The sequence below is a fragment of the Macaca mulatta genome, chromosome 6 (assembly GCF_049350105.2).
Source record: "Macaca mulatta isolate MMU2019108-1 chromosome 6, T2T-MMU8v2.0, whole genome shotgun sequence".
NCBI classification, from domain to species: Eukaryota; Metazoa; Chordata; class Mammalia; order Primates; family Cercopithecidae; genus Macaca; species Macaca mulatta.
This window is the reverse complement of record NC_133411.1, coordinates 116691374-116713955: the sequence shown is the minus strand read 5'-3', so window position 1 is coordinate 116713955 and position 22582 is coordinate 116691374. Positions and strand designations below refer to the sequence as shown.

At 38.8% G+C, this 22582-nt stretch overlaps 1 protein-coding gene across 1 annotated transcript in view; it reads left to right on the top strand.

Moving 5' to 3' along the window:
• Positions 1 to 12841, top strand: part of FBXL17 (F-box and leucine rich repeat protein 17) — a 545014-nt gene extending 532173 nt beyond the window's left edge. The window contains exon 9 of the mRNA XM_015140531.3: positions 10008 to 12841. Within this exon, the coding sequence (XP_014996017.3) occupies positions 10008 to 10148 (141 nt within the window). The 3' untranslated portion in view covers positions 10149 to 12841. The remainder of the gene's footprint in view (positions 1 to 10007) is intronic.
• The last annotated feature ends 9741 nt before the right edge of the window (positions 12842 to 22582 follow it).

Genomic DNA, 22582 nt, shown 5'->3' with positions numbered 1-22582 from the left:
TTATGAGCCTGCCTCTGTCAGGTTCATTGCATTCTCAGTATCTGTCTTATTGTATACTTTGGGATTTTTCGATGATTTTTTTTTTTTTTTTTTTTTTTTTGCCACCCAAGAGTACTATTTCTTACCTCTGTATGAAAAACACATCCTTAAAGACCCCAGGCTACCGGTATGAGGTTCACGCATGAAGCATCGTACATTATGGATGCTCTGTGGTCAGCTGACTCCCAGATTTAGCAAGTTGCTTTTAGGCTCCAATGAGATAGTCAACTTTTCTTCTTAAAATTTCTTTTCTTAAAATTGTATTAACCCAGCATTTTGGGAGGCTGAGGCGGGTAGATCACGAGGTCAGGAGATTGAGACCATCCTGGTTAATACAGTGAAACCCCGTCCCTACTAAAAATACAAAAAAGTAGCTGGGTATGGTGACACGTGCCTGTAGTCCCAGCTACTCAGGAAGCTGAGGCAGGAGAATCGCTTGAGATCGCGCCACTGCACTCCAGCCTGGGTGACAGCGAGATTCCATCTCAAAAAAAAAAAAAAATTAAATACCTAATCATGAATACCCTCTCCTTCCATATCATGGATTTTCCACTGAGGAAGCACTAGGTCCATGTGAGAACTGGGGATAGGAGAATTTTTTTTCCTTCCCCTTAGCTTTTGGGAAGATCAGATGGAGGCCACCTTTGGCTTTGCCTAATGAGAGATCGAAGACTTGATGCTGAAGGAGAAGAAGCCAGTCCATTTTTACCACATTCAAAGAATGCATATTTTGTTTCAGACAATGATGAATATTTGAAAAAAGAAGGGCTAATAAGCTATAGCAACAACAGTTCCTTTTCCCCAGAACCTCTAGCTCAGAGGTGTCATATCGTGGGAAGTGGGCAGGTGCTTAGTTCAACCTTGCCTTCAGATCCCCAAGAACAGGAATCACCTGTGCATTCTAGGAGCTTTTTCAGTCAGTGGCTTTAAACCAGTAGGTCTCCCCGATCTGCATTTTGGAATCTCCTGGAAGTTTTACAACTGCTGATGCCTGACTCCCTGTCCACCAAGACTCCGATATAACTGGTCTAGGATATGGCCTGGGCACTGGGATTTCTAAAAGATCTTCAGGTAATACTAATGAGCAGTTGGGTCGACAACCACTTTATTCTTGTTTGTATCTTTCTTGCCCTTGTAGACACAGTTTAATTCATCCCATGTCAGTAAACATTTATCATAAGTTTGCTATATATGAGTCACTGTAGGGTTTATGGCAGAAGGCCTTGGTTTGTCTGAGAAAGGAAGAGGGAAGGAAGGAAATGTGAAGCTGATTACAGGGGAGAATAAAGGAGCCAAGTGCTAAGGTAGGAAGCTTAGCCTCGCCACTGAAGAGAAAGAGGTGAGAGATTGAAGAGGTACCAGTTTCCTAGTTCCCTGCTCTCACCATAGCAAACCTCAGCAGAATGTGGCATGTCACCTGAACAGGGACGTGCGAAGTCCTGCTGCAAAGGGAGAGAGATAGAATTATAAAAATCTACACAGGCCAGCAGAGAGTGGGCACATGTTGTCAGCTGTGCAGGATCCTGGAAAAATCAATATATCGTCTGCTCTTTTTCTCTTTTCTTGGTGTCCTATTTAAAATATTTTAAACTGCACTTAGATGACTCACCTCATTTACATGCAAATTTGGGGTGTTACTAAAATTCACATTACCCTGATTTCATCCTTTTTAATATGTGCCCATCTTAGAGCCTGTGGGCACCAGCTGAAAGCACATTAAGGTCTGTTTGAATATGCATTGTTCACGATGACTTTTGCTGGCACCTGGTGAATACCAGGTTCCACAGATATCCACTAGTTTCCCAGAGAGCCAAGAAACGCGGAGAGAAGCAGGCTCCGGAGGCGTATTGCCCCAGAGACAGCACTCTGCTTCTGGGCCGCCAGGAGTCAGCCTCTGGGGCTGTTAGCAGTGAGTGACATTACCCAGGGAGTCTGTGAAGAATGACAGACCAGTGTGAAGGCCCAAGCCCTGAATTCGGAGGCAGGAGCTGAGTGTGCTATTTGTGATGCCTTCACAGATATACTGTGGGCCTTTTACTCTTTCCACCTGCAAATAAAGGGGTCCACCTTCTTCGCCCCTCCCTTCCTCACAGCAGAGCTATTTGATACAATAACTTACTGCAGGTATACACTTGAGTTCATTGGATGGGGCGGGAGAAACATTGCATAGCTTACAAAGTAACGCCTGATGAGTTGTTTTATTCTAGCTCATAAGCTGGTTTCCTTTCTTCTCTGAATAATATGTGCATATTTTGTGGATATGGTACACAGGCTGACACCTTCTTGTCCTTCAGAAGTCCAAATATCACTTCATTTGGAAAGCCCTTTCCAGCCCTCAAGGAGCAGGTCAGGTGCCTACTGTGGGCTTCCTTCTGCAGCAACCTGCACTTCCCTAGAAAGCACTTTCCGGGCTTTGCTGTTGCTGGTGTCATTGTTCCTCCCCTGCTGGGTTATAAGCTACAAGAAGGCAGGGGCCATATCTGGCTTGCAGGCCATCCTACCTCTGTAACAAGGGAAAGTGTTTTTATGGGTGAGAGACGGGAAAGGAAGCAGTGCCCGTTTCTGGCGTAGTCACGGATGGCCTATCCAAAGGCCTGTTGTCAGTCCTGCGGCTTCTTCGCATTTCCATCATGCTTCAAAGTCTCAGGTAACCCACAGCTCCACAATAGACCACTCTGCAGGCCAAGCGAGATCCATTATAATTTACATTTAGAGCAGCCATTTTGAAAACACTGTCAAGGACTTTGAAATGTATGTATATGCAAACTGCAATCTCTTTTATATTCATTAAAAAAACGAATGTCAGTAAATATTTCACAGGGCAGGAGATCAGCTAGACCCCAGTCTTGACACTTTCCATACCACACCATCTTACCTAAGGGGCCAGGCAATGTGGTACAGTGCAGAGAGCACTGTGTGTTAGGGTCCTGAATTCAAAATCTAGCTACCATTTACTAGCTCTGTGAAATAGAAATTCCGTCTGATTAGGGGTATTCATGCTTAGATGTCTGGGAAATAATAGATGTTCACTGAATATTATTCCCTTCTTGTCTTCCCCGTCCTTGCCTGAACAGAGACATACTTTTATTTTGCTTTATTGGTTATTTGAGTAAAACATTAGCAAATTGTTTTCAAGTATTTTGCCAAAATAAACCACACTGAAGAGAAGGGTTTGATTGTCTCTTAACACGCAAAAGCCTAATACTATGTGTTTAGCAGTGGGGGCATGGGGCATTTTTGGTGGCAGAATTTCTCCTTATCTGAGATTGCCATTCATTGCACGCTTCTGAGGCATCAGATACTAAACACTACCATGACAGCAGAACCAACTGAAAAAAGAGAGCCCTTCACATTTTCACTTGCCTCCACATAGGGGTGAAGGCATACCAACTCCCAAAGCCCAAGAAATCAGAAGATAGAAATGGCATTGTTTTGAGTCAGGAGACCTGTCCACAATTTACTCTTTGCCATCAGATAACTATGACATTAAAAGGGAGCTTAAATGTCACAAAATTTCCAAATCATCTGCCTTCCTGGGCCTGCCGTCTTGAGCAGGCTGCTGATGCTGTAAACACCAGTGTCAAATCCTCTGAACTGTGTGGGGTTTTGCCAAGTTTTGGGAACTGACTCGTGTCCAGGATCATTAGCATGCCTCTTAGTCTACACACCTGGTTTAAGAACGATCTCCAGTGTGGAGGGTTGACATCAGGTAATCCAAAGCATAGCTTAGTTATTTTCTGAGTACGCCCTGACAGCCACATGACCCAGCAAAACTTGCTAAACCACCATCATGAGCTGCTTTGGTCTCCTGTGCAACATTATTGGAAACTCTAGGGAAGATGTATCTGGAAAGAGGTATCTGGTGATGTCAGATGGTAAAGACAATAGCGCAAAGAATCACCATGGGTATGAACTTCAGAGGATTAAAGGAGTTTGGGGCTGCCATAATATCAGGACTTTAGAGACTGCTACCACTCTAGTTGAACAGTCTGGGAACAAGGTGAGCTTATCTCTACAATTTCTGGCTCAGTACTATTTGGTGCTTTTTTAATGTACTCAATAAATATTCATTGAACAACTCCTATGTGAATTTAGCCAACACATATTTATTGAGTATATACTATGTGCTAGGGATTTGACAGTGAACAAAACCAGCAAGAACGTCTGTCTCATAGAGCCTGTATTCTGATGGGCAAGAATATACCAGACAGTGCCTGTAGGACTAAAAACAAAGAGATGACTGAAATTCTCCTTGTTGTCAAGAACTTTAAGTGGTTTTCTCTTAATTGTGATTTTAATATAATCAGATGTCAAATATTTTCCCCCATCATAAATATGTCTTCTTTTAAAACCTGAGTTAAAAAGGAAGTAACAATCACTTAATGTAAATGGCTTCTTCTGCAAATTTTATCAGAAATGACGTCTATTGAACAGTACGTGTCATTGAGGAGATAAGTCAGGCCTGGGTTTACACTTATCTGGAACTTTCTGGGGAAATTAATAAAGAGACTGTAATGGCCTAGATAAATTGGTTACACTGACTCTCTGTAACTCTGCAGTTTCTCTCCTCACCCTTCCGTAAGAGCAGCAGCCATATCATGAAACTGTGGTGTGATTTACCTTCATTAGCATAGCAATTTGCCTCACATTTTCACAAAGTGCTAATAGATGTTAACTCAAAATAGATTAAAATACCAGACAAATTGCTACTACCTTAAAAAGAGTTATAACCATTTTGAAAATGTAAATTATGGTTATGCAGCATTTGGAGAGAAGTATAAAATCCAGTCTTTCTTATATTTAAAAAAAACTTGTGGCACATGGTTTTTTCCCCTTTAATCACAGTAATTTCTTCAAATGACAGTGCAGCATATTTTTTTAGGAAGATACATTGCATTTTTTAAATCTCATGTGTCATATAGGAGTTGCCATTGATAGTTTTCAGCAAGAGGAAAAGAAATTGAATACAGAAAACCAGGGATCATGGGGAAATTTTAAAAAAAAACTTCATCTATAATGTTCCCTTTTTATATTACATATATTTTATGAATTGGAACAGAGAGAGGTTCTTTTCATTCTAGCAAGTGGAGTTGTGCATGACAAAATGTCTGCAGAAATGTGCATGTAGACATAACGATGTAAAAGGATTTGGGCTCTGCTGGTGTCTTCCCTGAATCCTCTATGGCACCAAAGCACTTATGGAGTCCATACAAAGAAAAGGTGAGCATAATTTGTGCTTCTGAGGAGTAAATGAGCGTAACTGTAGTATAATATTTGTCACACTATTGCCAGGAGAGATTGTAAGTAAAAGATAGAACCCTCCCTAAATAGGATCCCGTGTATTTCCCCTGAATAACTTCTACCCAACAGAGCTCTAAAATGAAATATTTGCATTTTCCCCACTGCTTTGTTTCCTAGAATTTACAGAGTACAGTTAGCAAAAGGATTGCTTAGAAGATACATTATATCCACAGAGGATTACTGGTGCCATTTTTCATACAGTTACACAAAGTCAAATTATTGTCAGTTCTTACCCCAAACCTGTGAAAGCCAGAGAACAAACACATCATCATCTGTATTCTCAACTACAGATGTATTTTACTTTGTGCAGTTGAAATAGGTAAATTGCATTTTGGGAAATCAAAGGATATATAAAATATGCTGGGGAAGCTGGCAAAATAAATTAACCCTACCATGAAATTATTTACTAAAGTAAACAATTATTCTCTAATTTGTATACTTCATAAATCCTTATCTTCATGTATCAAGTTTGCTTAAGGTGAATTATGTGCCTTTTCCTGGAAAACAGTTATTACATAGAGATATTTTCTATTTTTAAATTAATTGGCCCTCTAAAGCAAATTGCCTGTCAACCCTAGGTACAAAACTCTGTACAAACCTGTGTATAAATTGGAAAAGATGTACCATAGAAAAGAGTTCATATCGTTAACAGTGGGTTTGAATGTTTTCTCTGCTCCATTCTTTTCTCATTTATTTTTAGTTAGTACTTCCTTGAATGCCAAATGGCTTGGACTACATTTACTTCTTTGGAATGTGACGCAGATTTTCCAAGGTTCCTCTCTGACCAAATGACTTCATCTCTTAGTGAAAACTGCATCCTTTTGTTTGTCTGTGGCAGGAGGGAGGCAACTCATCTAACTGCAGCATGGGGAACATCCGTTTAAAAAAAGGAAGAATTTCCTGACAGTGATGCATTAGTCTGTTTGTATTACCATAAAGGAATAGCTGAAACTGGGTAATTTATCAAGAAAGGGGATTTAATTGGCGCATGGTTCTGAGGTGTACAGGAGTGCAATGCTGGCATCTGCTTCTGGTGAGGGCCTCAGGAAACACAGTCATGGTGGAAGGCAAGGGGAGCAAGCATGTCACATATGTCACATGGCAAGGCTGGGAGCAAGAGAGAGAGTTGGGGGAGGTGCCACACACACTTTTAAACAACCAGATCTCGAGAGAACTCCCCCACTATCTTGAAGACAGCACCAAGCCATGATGGGCAGACCCCCATTAACCAAACACCTCCCACCAGGCCTTTCCTCCAACATTGGGGATCACATTTCAACATGAGATGGGAAGGGGACAAATATCCAAACCATGCCAAAGTAGTTACTTAAAACCTAGACTATGTTATTAAGGAGAGTTCTGGAATCTGCTCAATAAAGCATTAAGATAAAATAGATTTTTCTTGTACATGGAGAACATTCTAAAAGTTATTCTTTGCTTGGTGATTAATTTATTTTTAACATTACAACTAGTGTTAACAAGGTTTATTTTATGAGATAACTTAAAGGTGGAACAATATTGATTAACGCTATAGAGAACTAGTGGCCCTAAGAGATCATGAATTAACTCTTTCATTCAGTGACCATTTACTGAGTGCCTCCTCCAATAGTGAGAGCTCCTGTATGGTGGGCTTTTTATATGAGTCACAGTGCTAGGCATATTATTACATTTAATCCCTATAATGGTCCTATGATAAGTACTTTTATCCTGTCTTTACAGTTGAGAAAAACCAAATCTTAAAGAAGTAACATGAGACAGTGTGGGGATTCCTCAAGGATCTAGAGCCAGAAATAACATTTGAGCCAGCAATCCCATTACTGGGTATATACCCAAAGGATTATAAATCATTCTACTATAAAAACACATATACACGTATGTTTGTTGCAGCACTATTCACAATAGCATAGACTTGGAACCAACCCAAATGCCCATCAGTGATAGACTGGATAAAGAAAATGTGGCACATATACACCATGGAATACTATACAGCCATAGAAAAGACTGAGTTCATGTACTTTGCAGGGACATGGATGAAGCTGGAAACCATCATTCTCAGCAAACTAACACAGGAACAGAAAACCAAACACTATATGTTTTCACTCATAAGTGGGAGTTGAACAATGAAAACACATGGACACGGAGGGGAACATCACACACTGGGGCCTGTCGGGGGGTGAGGGGCTAGGGGAGAGATAGCATTAGGAGAAATACCTAAGGTAGATGATGGGTTGATGGGTGCAGCAAACCACCATGGCACGTGTATACCTATGTAACAAACCTGCATGTTCTGCATATGTATCCCAGAACTTAAAGTATACTTTTTTTTTAAACTAAAATTAGATTCCTTAATCACATCTTATCAAAATAAAACCTGGTAGATTAAAAAAGAAAAGAAGTAACATGAAAGCAGGATTCAAACCTGTTTCTGGTGGCTTCCAAAGTCCATGATACGAACCATAGTTGCCATAGTTCTTCTCTATTTTGAACTGCCTAGTAGATTTAAAGATAAAAAGCCAATATTTAATCTCCAGAGACTTCTATTCAAGTGGAAGAGATAGGCAAGTGGACAGATAATTGTAATACAGTGTGGGAGTGCTCAAAGAGAGGACAGACCTTGCAGGGTGCCCGCCATGGTGCACCGGGAAGGGGTGCCTAACTCAACCTTCTGGGTTGGGTTGCTTAGGGAGGGCTTCCCTGAAGGAGGAGATTCTTGAACTGAATATGAGTTCCTCAAGAAATTGTTGGCCTTCTTGATTAGTATGTTAGTGTCAGTGTCTGGCTTTGCCTTATTCTTGGATTTCTATTTTTTATTTGTAGTTTGTATTTGTTTTAGCATTCACTCACTCATAACTATTCCTGGCTCATCATAGTTCTTATAGATCTTAGATTGGAGCAAGAGAAATAGACATTAAACTAAGCAATCATAAATTCACTTAGTACAATAATAAGTACTCTGAGGGAAAAGTAGGCAGTATTGAAAGAGTGAATGATCTAGAATACTTACGTAACTTAGTGAGGGGAGCAGAGATAAGGCAGTGATCCAAATTTGCTGGGAAAATGACATGGAAGCTAAGAACTCAAAGATGAGTAGGAAGTAGGCATGAGAAAGGGATCATAATGGATAAGTGGGGCAAAAAGTATTCCAGGGATGTATAAAGATCCCAAGACCAGAAGGAACTTGAACAACTTAATAAACTGAAACTAGGCCAAGTGGCTGGATAGTATCAAACATATGCTAGAGGAATAGGCAAGGCCAGATGATAGATGACTCCTAAATGTACTGTTACAAGCTGTCTGAACTCTAGACTTAGAGCACACATTTAAATTATATTAAATTAATCAGTTCATATTTCAACTCCAATATGTGTATCAGTTTTCCTTTTTTTATTCAAAATTATTTTATTAGCTTTTGAAAATAAAATGTTATAAATCATAGCTTTATCACAAAAAGAATTAGTTATATGGCTTGGTTAAATTTGACTTAAACACAAGCAGTTCTTAAATAGAGAAATGCTCTGGCAAAGATTTAGTATCATCAACACAATGTTGAAATATCAACTGTGTCAATAATGTAAAAAGATTAACAGATAACATAGTTTTCTAGATCACTTAGAAAACATCATGCTATTTCAGAAAAGTGCAGATAACTGAATTTCATGATCATCATACTTCTAAGCAGGCTTTCAAAGCAAACAGCAAGGGTTTGATGTTGTTTTAGGTTTTTCCTAGTGATCCTGATCTTTTCCAATAATGGACATCAAGAGGTATGCTCAAAAATGTGTATCACAAGTACCTTCTTTCAGACTAGCTTACTCAGTATAAATGAAATATTGATGTATTTGAAAATGCCCAAGTGTTCAATAAAGATTTTAAATAAAGCTACCTAAAAGTTGTGGTTCTTAGGTTAATCATTTATTTATCTAAAGGATGAAGAAAACTGTCTACTTCTGTGATATGCACTGCAATCAGCTTAAAAATAATTGACAAATTAATCCCTTCACAGCACAGCAATTGTAAAGGTGTTAGTTTTAATTAGGCCTGTCTGATTGCCTTGTCTAATCAAGAATCAAGGTGGTATCTTTGATGGTTAAGGTCTATTGGGGCCATCTCTGACCTGCCAGCCATGTATGTTTTAATTATTGATTCCTCACATTTCAGCCCTTTTCACAAAGGCACTTGAAGTTTGCAGTACCTTAACATTTAAAGGGAAGAAAAATAAACATCTTCCCCAACACTTCTGTCTGGAATCCTGTGTATCCTCTCCGGCTTTCCACAATTTTTGTCCTAAGAAGGCTGTTGGGTTGATGATGAAGTCAAGTGCACATTAGCTATCTTACTGCTTCTTCACCTCCCAAGCACTGGATTTTCAATGGACATGGTTAAGATCTTGACAAATCACAGTCATCTATGCTTCTAGAAAACACTTTTGATTTCTTGATATTATGTCTTTTAAAAATCCCTAAGGGCAGGTGTGTTACTGGGAGATCAGAAAGGTCAGATGAAAGGGGACACATATCTTCTCACAAAACCCTTCCTCACATCGCTAGGAGGAGCAAAGCCAGGGCTCCTTGTGCCACCGTGAGTCAGCCGCAGCACATCAGTGAGCATGGGCAGCGGCATGGTGTTGGTGGTCTCTGTGCGTGATGATGGCTCTTCTTTGTTTGCAGGTCAACGAAGTGACGGTGGAACAGCTGGTGCAGCAGTACCCCCACATCACCTTTAGCACCGTCCTGCAGGACTGCAAGAGGACCTTGGAGAGAGCCTATCAGATGGGCTGGACCCCCAACATGTCTGCCGCCTCCTCCTAACGCTCCTGCCCCGCCTAGTCCACTGGCATCATTCAGCAGAGCAAAGGAGAATTGTACATTTGGGGGGCTGATCTCTCGGAAGGGTTTTAACTGTCGCCTGTCTGTATGTGTTCAAGTATGTGTATTTGTGTCTTGTTTGCATACTGTATACCAGAAGTGCAGTTGTCATTTGTTCCCAAGTGAGCTGGCTTTTTTTCTTAGAAATTAAAGATTATGAAAGCCACAAACTTTTTAGTTTTTAACTTCAAAGGCTTCTTTCTCTTTAAAAAAAAAAAAAAGTTTTTTTAATATAGAGTCAAAAAATTAGATGTATTATTTTGAGCTTCTAATTGCTGCCACTTGGAGATGTCCAAATAAGAAGGCCTTCTTTTTACATGGGATGAATTGTGCACTTCTGCTGATGACGACTACAATAGAAGTGATGTTACACGTACAGGCACTTACATTCTCACATACTCACACATGTGTGCACATCTACACCGGGGCTCTCATCTACTCCAGATCATTTCCTGACAGAGAAGCCTTCTTCCAGGCCACCGAGGTAGCATGTTATCCACTGTGGCACTGCCTAACTCCATGCATCCTCAGGTGGCCAACTTGCTATCTGGTAGGTGACTTGGGGACTAGAAAGAATAAAGCCTTTTCTAAATTGGTTATATGGAGGCAACAATCTGAACTCCCCTGGCCAGCTCACAAAAATTAATTATACATTATTCTACAAATGCATTCTGTTGAGCACTAAATATTTTAGTTGGTTTTACGTTAACATTGTGTTAGCTTTTATTTCCTGGATAGTAACTGGTCAGGATATATTTTAATGATATTTGAAACTAATCTTAGCATTGAAGCCACCAATGTAATTAATGGTGTGCAATTATTTTAAGAAGTACAGATCATTTCATTATTTTCTTAATTTTGGTAATTATTAAAGTGTATTTCTGAGATACGAGAGGGTAGTCACATTAATAGAAGATTCATGAGTGAGATATAAGTAGACAATCTTTCTACTGTTGTTGCTTTTTTTGCTTTGCTTTGGGTTTTTGAACAGGTTTTTTGGATATGTGCATGTTGTCATTTTGGACTAGTTCTCGTGCTACTACAAAGATCTATTGCTAGCTAATATATGAGTTAAGAAGGAAAATTAGAAAATCCGTTCATTGAAATTCTGTTTACACTTGTCAGAAATAAGCATTTCTTTGTTTAGTTAAAGATTGCCAGCTTCAGTTAAGACAAGACCTATCAGTAAATGAATATATGTTTTGATTTAACACATCTTTACAATTAATTCATATTAGGGACTCAGGCTCAAATAACTGTTCCTGTGTCTAGATTTATAATGAGGACATCAGGGAGCCTTTTTAAGCTAAAGAGTGATTATCTTTCACAGCAGAACTAGAAACAAAACCCTAACTTGTGAATTTGCTATTTATTTTTCCCTGAGTGAATATAACTGTTATTTGGTCTTTAACAGATATACTGAGGTTTGAGTTTCACTTTCTTTAAGTCTCACATTGCTAACATGACATTAGCTGTAAGAAGCAAAAGATAGCTTTACATTTGAATGCCATTTACTGATTTCTAATGATTCTCTTTTTTTGTAAACAACTGTTTCCTTTGATTATGTCAACATGTTTCTGATGTGGCATTTTTGTTTTAATCCCAATCAGTTAGGAAATCTAGTCAGTAAGCACCATGAGTATTCTTCCCGTCACTAAATGAGTTTCTAATTTAATTTGAAGGGAATAAAATTTGTGTAAGAAAAAAGCTGTTTAACATTAATAAACTGTATTTCTTCTTACACATTGAACTACATCATTTTCGTATCTACTTCCCCACCACTGAAATAGCTTATTTCACAATATTTTAACTGATTTTTAATCCAAAACTAATTTATAAGACAGTATGTATAGTAATAGTAGCTTGAGGGAATATGCAGAAGTTTAATTTTTATATATGTCATACTATATTTTAAATAGTTAAAAAAGACAAAAGAAGGGAGAGCCATCTATGATATAGATGGTACCATTTCAGTTCAAAGTTGTAATAACCTTTGGAGTGTTACAGTTTGGTTGTCAAATGGTTTCAGAGTGTATAATTGATTTTTTAAACGTTGCATTGTTTGCATCTAAAGTACAGCACTATAACATGCTTTAGCTTGCGGGGTGGGGTGGGGTGGGGACTTGCACTTATTCTCTAAAATGTTGACTAATCCAGAAAGCCTGATGCAACATAATCTGGAAAACTGCTTTGGTACATTTGTAGAACTCCATAGAAATACCATATCCAGCCTCAAAGCATTAATCTCAAAAAAAAAAAAAAAAAAAAAAAAAAAACCCAGCCAGAAAAAGGCATCACCTTGAGTGATCCTGTGATGGTTATTGAATGTGTTCTCATTAGATGCTTTGAAATGAGGCTTAAAATAATTTTTCTGGGCAATATAGAGTTTTTTTTTTTTTTGCTTAGAATGTCATAAATACATGTGAATACGTTTAATGCAGGGCTTTTTATTCTCTCCAAAATGTCAACAGTATTTTCAGAATAAAGACTATGAAATATATTGCTGTAGTGGAAAATTCTGGTCCTTTGTCTTTAATGTCTTTTTGAGTGGATAAAGAAAATTCACCCGGTTTGTAGTTTCTATATTTCCGTGAATCTTTGACCTTGCAATGGGTTGCAATAAAAGAGAAACAAAACACTGTGTCTTTTGTTTTATTTTAGAGACAATAAATGACTGCCCTGATGCTGGTTGGGTATGATGCATGCAGTGGTCTGTGCTTTTGTGTGTTTCACTACAGACTTATGTAGGTTTGACTAACCCAGAATAATAAACGAGACTGAGTTTAGGAGGTTCTAATTGGGCGGGTGATTATAGAGATAAGATTAAAACCTCAAGCATTTAAATAAGTGTGTATTAGTCTGTTCTCACACTGCTGTAAGGACATACCTGAGTAATTTATAAAGGAAAGAGGTTTAATTGACTCACAGAAAACCTAAAATCGTGGCAGAAGGGGAAGGAAACAAGTCCTTTTTCACAAGGTGGCAGGAGAGCGAAGAATGAGAACCAAGCAAAGGGAGAAGCCCCTTATAAAACCATCAGATCTCATGAGAGCTTGCTCAATACACAAGAATGGCACGGGGGAAACCACGCCCACGATTCCATTGCCTTCCACTGGTCCCTCCCACCACAGCTGGGGCTTATGGGAACTACAGTTCAAGATGAGATTTGGATGGGGACACAGCCAAACCATATCAAGTGAGTTGTTTAAAATCGCATTTCCTAAACAGTCATCATTTATATAGCCATGTATTCTATTTTTCCAAAGTAAATAAATACATAAGACATTTATTGAGTGACAAATATAGGCACTGGAAATTTAAAGATAAATGAAACTCCCACTCTCAAGTTACAGCCTAACAAGGGGACATTCTGGGGCACTAGCAATAACAGTGGAGAACAATAGATATAATGATGGGAATAATTATGGGGAGCGCATCTAGGGCCATGCAGCAGCTTTGGGAAGGGAGAGCTTCACAGAGGAGGAGCTTTTCATGAAGGCTAGAGAAATAGCGGGAATTTACCAGCCTTGCTTGGGGGAAGGAATGGAAGACAACCTGGAAAATGGAAAAGTATGTGCCAAGGCATGAGGAAATGAGATAGCACAGAAAGAGCAGGGCCCTTGAGGTGACTGAGTTTAATAGGAATGTATGTTATATAGAGGCAGCAGGTGGAGAAGGTTCCTGGAAGAAAACAAGGGCAAATCATAAACGTTTTTTGGCCTACTAAAGAGATTGGACTTGTAGGGAAAATCAGATCTGCTAGAAGAGCCTTGCCCTAAGTTATTCAAACAAGAGGGGTTCTCCCTAGAAATTTAAAATGCAGGACTTCCACTTATAATAATATAGTGGAAAGGAGATCCTGAAAGATTTTCTGCTGTCTAACATCTAAAAATGTTCATTAACATATTTTTTAAAAACCTTCTTGGCGGGGCGCGGTGGCTCACGCCTGTAATCCCAGCACTTTGGGAGGCCTAGACGGGCGGATCACGAGGTCAGGAGATCGAGACCATCCTGGCTAACATGGTGAAACCCCGTCTCTACTAAAAAATACAAAAAACTAGCCGGGCGTGGTGGCGGGCGCCTGTAGTCCCAGCTACTCGGGAGGCTGAGGCAGGAGAATGGCGTGAACCCGGGAGGCGGAGCTTGCAGTGAGCTGAGATCCGGTCACTGCACTCCAGCCTGGGCAACAGAGCGAGACTCTGTCTCAAAAAAAAAAACAAAAACAAACAAACAAAAAAAAACCTTCTTCAGTGACCAACATACCAGCGAGAAAGTAAAAGAAAGCTCTCTGTGGCCCGGGACAAAGCGCGAACAGCAGTCTAGAACAGGGATCAGCAAAGGAGTGGCCCCTGGGTCAAACATGGCCAGACACATATCTTTGTAATCAGGTTTTCTTGGGACACGATCATATCCATTTGTTGTTGCCTTCTCTGTGGCTGATTTCATGCTACAACAGTAGAGTTGAGTGGTTGCCACAAAGGCCATGTGATCCACAAAGTCAGAAAGATTTACTCTGGCATTTCACAGAGAAAATTCGCCAACCGGCTGGGCGCGGTGGCTCACGCCTGTAATCCCAGCGCTTTGGGAGGCCGAGGCGGGCGGATCACGAGGTCAGGAGATCGAGACCATCCTGGCTAACACGGTGAAACCCCGTCTCTACTAAAAATACAAAAAATTAGCCGGGCAGCCGGGCGTGGTGGCGGGCACCTGTAGTCCCAGCCACTCAGGAGGCTGAGGCAGGAGAATGGCGTGAACCCGGGAAGCAGAGCTTGCAGTGAGCCGAGATGGTGCCACTGCACTCCAGCCTGGGAGACAGAGTGAGACTCCATCTCAAAAAAAAAAAAAAGAAAGAAAGAAAAAGGAAAAAAGAAAATTTGCCAACCAACCTAGTCCAGAGAGGTGGTTCTCAAGTACAGCCCCCAGATCAATCACATTAGCATCGCCTGGGAACTTAGACATACAAATTATGGGCCCTACGTGAGACCTACTAAATCAGAAACTCAGAGAGTAAGGTCCCAAAATCTGTGTGCAAATCCTCCAGGTGACTCTGATGCATGAGCTAAACTTTTATCTCTATCGAGACAAGCCTGGAGACAATCAGAATATGGGACTATATTGATCACGATAGCCTAGAGAACTTGTGGAAACATTAGGGCCAGTGAATAATTAAGAGTCATATCAGAGTCTACCTCATGGAAAGCCTGGATCCCTGAAAGGCTCTGCCCTTTTAAAAACAATGAACTACAATAAATCAAAAAATTGAAGAGGCAGATAGTGAGGAAAGTAACCATTCTCAGCCTGGGCTATTCATGGATTTTTTTAAGGTCTCCCTGCAAATTAACAGCTACTGACTAACAACATTCAAATGGGTTTAAGCCAAGTGTAGTGGCCCATGCCTGTAATCCCAGCACTTTGGGAAGCTGAGGCAGGAGGATTGCTTGAGCCCAGGAGTTCGAGAACAGCCTGGCCAACGTGGCAAGACTCTCTCTCTATAAAAACTCAAAAAAAACTATTAAAAAAAAATTAACCGGGCATAGTGGTACATGCCTGTAATCCCAGCTACTTGAGAGGCTGAAGTGGGAGGATCACTTGAGCCTGGGAAGGCGAGGCTGCAGTAAGCCATAATTACACCACTGCACTCCAATGTGGGTGACAGAGCAAGACCTTGTCTCAAACACACACACACACACACACACACACACACACACACACACACAACAGATGGAGTTAGTAACTGAATCTACACTGTTTACTTAGTTTATGTTGCTGATCATTGTATTTTTAAGAGGATTCATATCAGTAGTTCTCAGTGTCTGACAAAAGCAAAATAAAACCATTCCTGGAGAAAGGTACCCTCAACCCAGGCCTCAAAAGAAACCCCAGAGATAGCATGCCAGCAAATATAAACCCACAATCTAAAATCACAGAGAAAAAAAAAGGACGTAACCCAGGATTAGCAGGGCAAGTCAGTAGAAACAACAAATAGATCCACATCCTCAAAGACTTCAATATTACATTTTCAGATACATACTACAAAATAAACGTGTTGTATTAAAAAGGTGTTTAACCTGTATAAGAAAAACGAAACTACCAAAATGAACAGATACTTAAAGAAAAAACTAAATAAATAGTATAAAAATTTTAAAAGGCCAGACACAGTGGTTCATACATGTAATCTCAACACTTTGAGAGGCCGAGGTGGGAGGACCACTTGAGGCCAGGAGTTTAAGACCAGCCTGGGCAGCATAGTGAGACCTGTCTCTAAAAATTTGTAAAGTAGCTGGGCGTGGCACCTCCTGTCCTAGCTACTCAGGAGGCTGAAGCAAGAGGATTGCTTGGATCCAGAAATTCATGGCTACACTGAGCTATGATCACACCATTGCACTCCAGCCTGGGCAGTAGAGCAAGACCTTGTATCAAAAAAAAGAAAAAAGAATGTTTACTACTATTATAACTTCTATTTAACATGGTAATCAGAGAGCTAAGCCAGCACAGAAATATCAAAATAAAAGGGTAGGAGCCATAATGGAAAGGACAAACTGAAGTAGATACAGCTGACAAGAATATAGACATAACAGACATAGACAAGCAAAACCCCAAAAGAATCTAGAATATAGAATTAAGAGGATTTAAAAGTTAGTTGATGTAATGTTCAAATATAATACCTATTTACATTTCTATATACCAATCATGAAGTAGAAAAATGTAATTTCAAAAAATACTTTTTACAAAAGCAACAAATACACAAAGTAGCATTCCTTTTATGAGTCAATTACAAAACTATATTAAAGACAGAAAAAAATGTAGACAGCAAACATCTTCACGGAAAGGAAGTCTTAATATTCTATGGATGTCATGTTGAGAGACAAGTCTCCATAGGCATCTTGCATTTCTGCACATCTTTCAAGTAGAGGTTGCTTACTTACGTGCTGCCTTTGCTCTGGATTATCTTTTCAAAGATGTTCTTATGGTGAATGGCCTTCGAAGACAGGGATAGTGTCTCCCTCTAGAGCAGAGGGTAAACATACCTGCTGTTACATATAAAACGCTTGTTTCCTATGCTCAGTGTTCCTCTCCTGTACTGCAACCCAGTATAGACACAGGGGTCACCCACCCTCTTCACATTTCCTGTGGGAATTGCAGCTTCAGAACCTTCAGAATCAGCATTTCAGGAAAGTGCTGATACTCTGGCTACTGCCATTGCTGTGGGTAATAAAGTCCTTTGTCTCTGATTCAAGAGTCTAGCGTCTTCTGCCAGCATCCCTGAAACTAACGGACTGATGTGAATTTGCAAGTAGAGTAAAATCTCAAACCTTTCACAGTTCTTAACCTGATAATTCTCCGCTAATTAATCTATTAATATCATGCAATTCCAAACAAAATCCTATTAAGGTTTTTTAAAATCAAACTCAAGCTTTTTCTTAAATTGGTATAGAAGAACAAACCCAAACTCATTTGTATTTAGATAAATGCAAATTAAAAGATACAAAGTTTATGCCCCAAAAACTGGCAAAAAGTGAGTCTTGCATGATTAAGTTTTGGCAAAGATGTAAAACAATGAGAACACTTACACATTGCTGTGGAAATTGGAAAAGAGTTTGGCATTATCTTAAAAAGGTAAACATGCACATACAGCAATTCCCTTCATAGGAGTATTCCCCAGGGAAATATTAACACATGTGAACCAAGAGACGTGTACCAAAATATGCATAGCAGCATTGTTTATCACAGTAAAACCAGGAACTTTTACGTATTTAATTCAATTAAGCAAAGTAGTAAAAACGAATGAATTACAACAACATATCTCAATATGTGTGAATCTCAGAAACAGTTGAATAAAGAGGGCGAGTCCTAGAAGAATGCAGAAAGCTGTACATCATTGCATAAAGTTCAAAACCAACATAATTAAATCATGTGCTATTAAGGGATGCAAGTGAATTTAGAAAAAATGAAAAAGAAAGAACAACTGCAAAATTTCAGAGTGGTTGTTATCTATGGGAGGACAGGGAGTGGTCTGGGATTCTAGGAGCACAAAAAAGGCTTCAACCAAATTGGTAAGTTCTATTTCGTAAATTGAAGGGTGGCTTTACCAGTATTTGTTTTATTAATATAAAACATATTTTAAGTTAAACATATGTAACATTACATCACACGAAACATATTTAAATATGTAACAAATTATTTTGCGTCCATTATTAAAATTTCAAATTAAAAATGTTTTACATCTTATTTAAATCGATTGACCATCAAGAGTTGATAAACCAAGACACAAGTTTGCCCACCTATTTGGTTATGGAGGTTATCTCTGCATGAGGCAGAGCTTACAGAATTCCATATTTAAGCAGGTGGCAGAGATGGGAGAACCCAGTAGTCTCACCCTTCTTCTCCTGTGCTGGGAGCATAGCACTGTGTAAGTTCCTGGTTTTCAGCTGACCCTCATTGCAATTCTAAGTGGAACAGCTGTTCATATTGTGCCGAGACAGCCGTGAGAATTCGTGTGGCATATCTGTCATGTTATTACCATAGAAATCAAAGGACCACTATACAGGTTTTGTAAAGCAGTGAGGAGCCCTTTCATTATCACTTCATTTTTAATTATGCCAATAACTCTGGTATCAAAACGTCTTCGAAGAATACAGAAACTCATCTGATAATGTGATAATCTAGAGTTGAAATGGAAATTCAGTTAGGGTCAAGCTTATTCCTTTTATTATATTAGTATATCACAATTTATTTGCCCATACTACTGTTGGTGGATATTATTGGGGCATAACACTTATAAAAATTCATTCTAGTTTCATGAGCTATTTAGTAGGTACAAATGCAGTTAGAGAGGCTTCCTCAATCCCTGAAATGCAACCATCTCCAGGAAATAAACTTTAGAAAACTAAAATCATCTAAGAACTAGTCCTTCAAAGCATCCCCTTTCCTATGATTTTCCTTGACTAATAAAACTATGTGTGGATGCCAACAGCCCAACAGAAAACAGAAACATTTGAAAGGGCAGGCATTATTTGATTTGGCTCTTTTATTCACCACATGATGGAAGAGACGGTCATGCATTTCTCAAATTTTTTCCCCACAATTTGGCATTACTTGAAAGATCTAGAGATAAGAGGCGTCAGTGTCAAGTGGCCTGAGGATATTTGGCTAAACCAGGCCGGTGGGCACTCACTGAGTTCATTTCTGTAGACTGAAATCTTCCAATGATGTGGCTTGGGGTGTGTGTGCGCACGTGCTCACGTGTCCATGCCCCATCCCACCATGAACACCGCCTACCGAATGCAGTCTATTCAGCCCTCTGTGGTTAACATAATGGAAAATAAAAAATTAGTCATTAAATAAAAGATTTTTTAAAAGAACAGTCTCATAAATAGATGCTGCCTTGATGGGCCTAGTAGCTACTGACAATGGCAAGCTTTATAAATAATGCCGAAATGAATGGAGAAAGCTTAGCAAGCGTGATTTTATTTACAGACATGATTCTACTGGATTCTTAAGCAACATCTTGCAACTGAATCATTTACTAAGTGGAAAAAGAGAAATCTTGATAATTGATTTTAAATAAAGCTTTTATTAAAGTGTTTTTTCAATTTCAAATCAAAATTGGATTACAATATAGAATTCATGGATGTAGAGAGGCAAATACTGGGAAAAACACTTGTAGATAACTTAAATAATTATGCTTAATGTGAAAATTAAGCTACTGGCACTCTGATTATTAGATAATTTAGATGAGTTAATTTGCTCTAAAGTAAACTGTAAAATAGGAAACATACTTGTCTTAGAATAAATTTGTACTAATGGATGTTTAGTCCACTTCCCTACTCTGTAGCTGCGGTTGAATGTTACTGTTCCCATTTCTTCTCAGTCCTACTTCATTCTTGAAATTAACCAAAGAGACTAAGAAAATGAGTGATTAGAATCTTCATGTCTCTTAGAGTGAATGATGCACCTGGGCGTGATCTTCAAACAAAGAACTGGGGAGAGAAAGAGCTGGTGCTGGCAGGGAGTATTAAATGAATTATGTAGAATGCTCAGTGATGTTGTAAAACATATCGTGAAATGCGACACAGAGAAAATAGTTAACACATATGTGCACCACAGTTGTAAAATGATTAAGAAGCAAACACCGTGCAAGCACCACTCAGGTCAGAAAGGGAACATCACTGGCCCTCTCTGGAAATTCTTTCCTCATACGCCCCTCCCAAACCCAGGCATCTTCCTTCCTCCACGTGTAACTACTTTCCTGGCCTCTGTGGAAATAATTTTATTGTTTTTATCTTTGTCATATCAATATATTATGCATCCTTTAAAATGTAGTTTTGTTTTCTCTGGTTTTGAACTTTATAGGAAAGAATCATGCTGTGTGTATTGTTTTGTGGCTTTATTTTTTTACTCAATAGTGTTTATAGGCTCCATCTATTTTGTTGTGTGTAACTCTAGTCTATATAGTTTCATTGCTATGTAATTGTCTTAGTCCATTCAGGCTGCTATAAAAAATGCCATAAACTGGATAGTTGGAAAACAACAGAAATTTATTTCTCATAGTTCTGGATGCTGGAAAGTTCAAGCTCAAGTCTTCAGCAGATGGGTTGTCTGGGGAGGGAGGGCTCACCTCCTCATAGAGCCTTCTCACTGTGTCCTCACATGGTGGAAGAGGCAAGGCAGCTCTCTGGGGCTTCTTCAACGAAGCACTAGTTCCACCTAATCACCTTCCAAAGACCCCATCTCCTAATACCATCACCTTGTGGGTTAGGGTTTCAACATATGAGTTTTGGGGGACACAAACATTCAGACCACAGCAATAATATTCCATTGTGTGGATATGCCACTATTTATTCATTATACTACTGAAAAGCATTTGGTTTGTTTCCATGGTGGGACAATTATAAACCCAACTGTGAAGAAGATTCTTGAACATGTGTCCTAGTGCACCCAGGTACATATATCTCTAGGGTACATGCCTAAAAAATGGATTGCTAGTATTTCCACATTTTCAATTTTATTAGGTGATGTCATACCATCACCTAATAAAATGTCAAAGAGGTTGAACCAATTCACATTTTAACTTTCAGTATATGGAAGATCCCATTGATAGCCAGTTTGCTTCTGATTGCCATGTAGTGATGTCTTATGATTTTAGTCTGTGTTCTCCTGAATATTTAAGTACTGGGTGTTATTTTGTATGTTAATCAGCCACTTAGGTTATAATGTTTATAAATTCCTTTAAACCAATAATTTCCTTTATGTTGCAGAGAAAGAAATAATATAGAGAGGAAAGAGTTAAAAGAATTGCCATAATTTCACTGTGGATTATAGCTATTGAAGCAAAAACTATGCAAAGAGGGAAAGGAAAGCAAGAGACTCTTTAGAAGGTTTATAAGTTTAAAAGACAAAGCTTTCTTCCCCCTTTACCTTCTTCTGACTTTATTACATCTTGATGTATGGAAGGAGGTCATTACCTTGAGTTTAAATGAGAAGCTACAGGGATCTGAGCCATGCCTCAATGCAAGATTGTATGGTTATTGTGATAATGTAATTTAATTGAATATCATGTAACCCAATGAAGTAAGAATGAAAAAAAAGAGAGTTGTCATTCCTCTGCTATGAAAACAAAGTTGAATGCTTTGGAAATCTAGATGAAAGGCAAGCCACAAAAAAATCTGTCAAATTAATTGTAGGACACATAAGACATAGAATGTGAAAAAATATATAAAAACCTAGAAAGATTTTCCATTTATATTGCTTCAAAAATGCTTTAATTTCTTACTCCTTTTTAAAGAAATTGAGACTGGAAATCATAGATAATATGTTACAGAGATGGTTTATACAAGAATGACAATGTGGAACACAAATCAAAGAGCAAAGGCCTTGGCCATGTATCAAAAGATTTGCAGTGAATGCATATATATATATATATACACACACACACACACACACACACACACATGCTATTGTATGAAAGATTATTAAAATATGTGTGTACATATATACCTTTTTAATGATTTTTAATTAGCTTTTAAAATTAAATAACCAACTCGCTGTTCTGATCATGCTAAGAGGATTTTTACTGCATCTACTTAGGCCAAAACATATACAAACATAATAGAAAAAATGTCTTAAAAAGTAACATCTTTTTTCAATTGAGGTGTAATTTACCTATAGTAAAATACACATATACTACAGTTCTCTGCATTTTGATGACTCTATAGGCTTGTGTGATAAACACCCAAAACAAGATGTGCAACATATATAAAACAAAGAATACAATCTATGTGTGTATGTGTGTGTGTGTGTACACCACCCCCAGAAACCTCTCTAATTTCCTCGTGCCACCACAGGTAATCATTGTTCTGATTTCTATCACACATTTC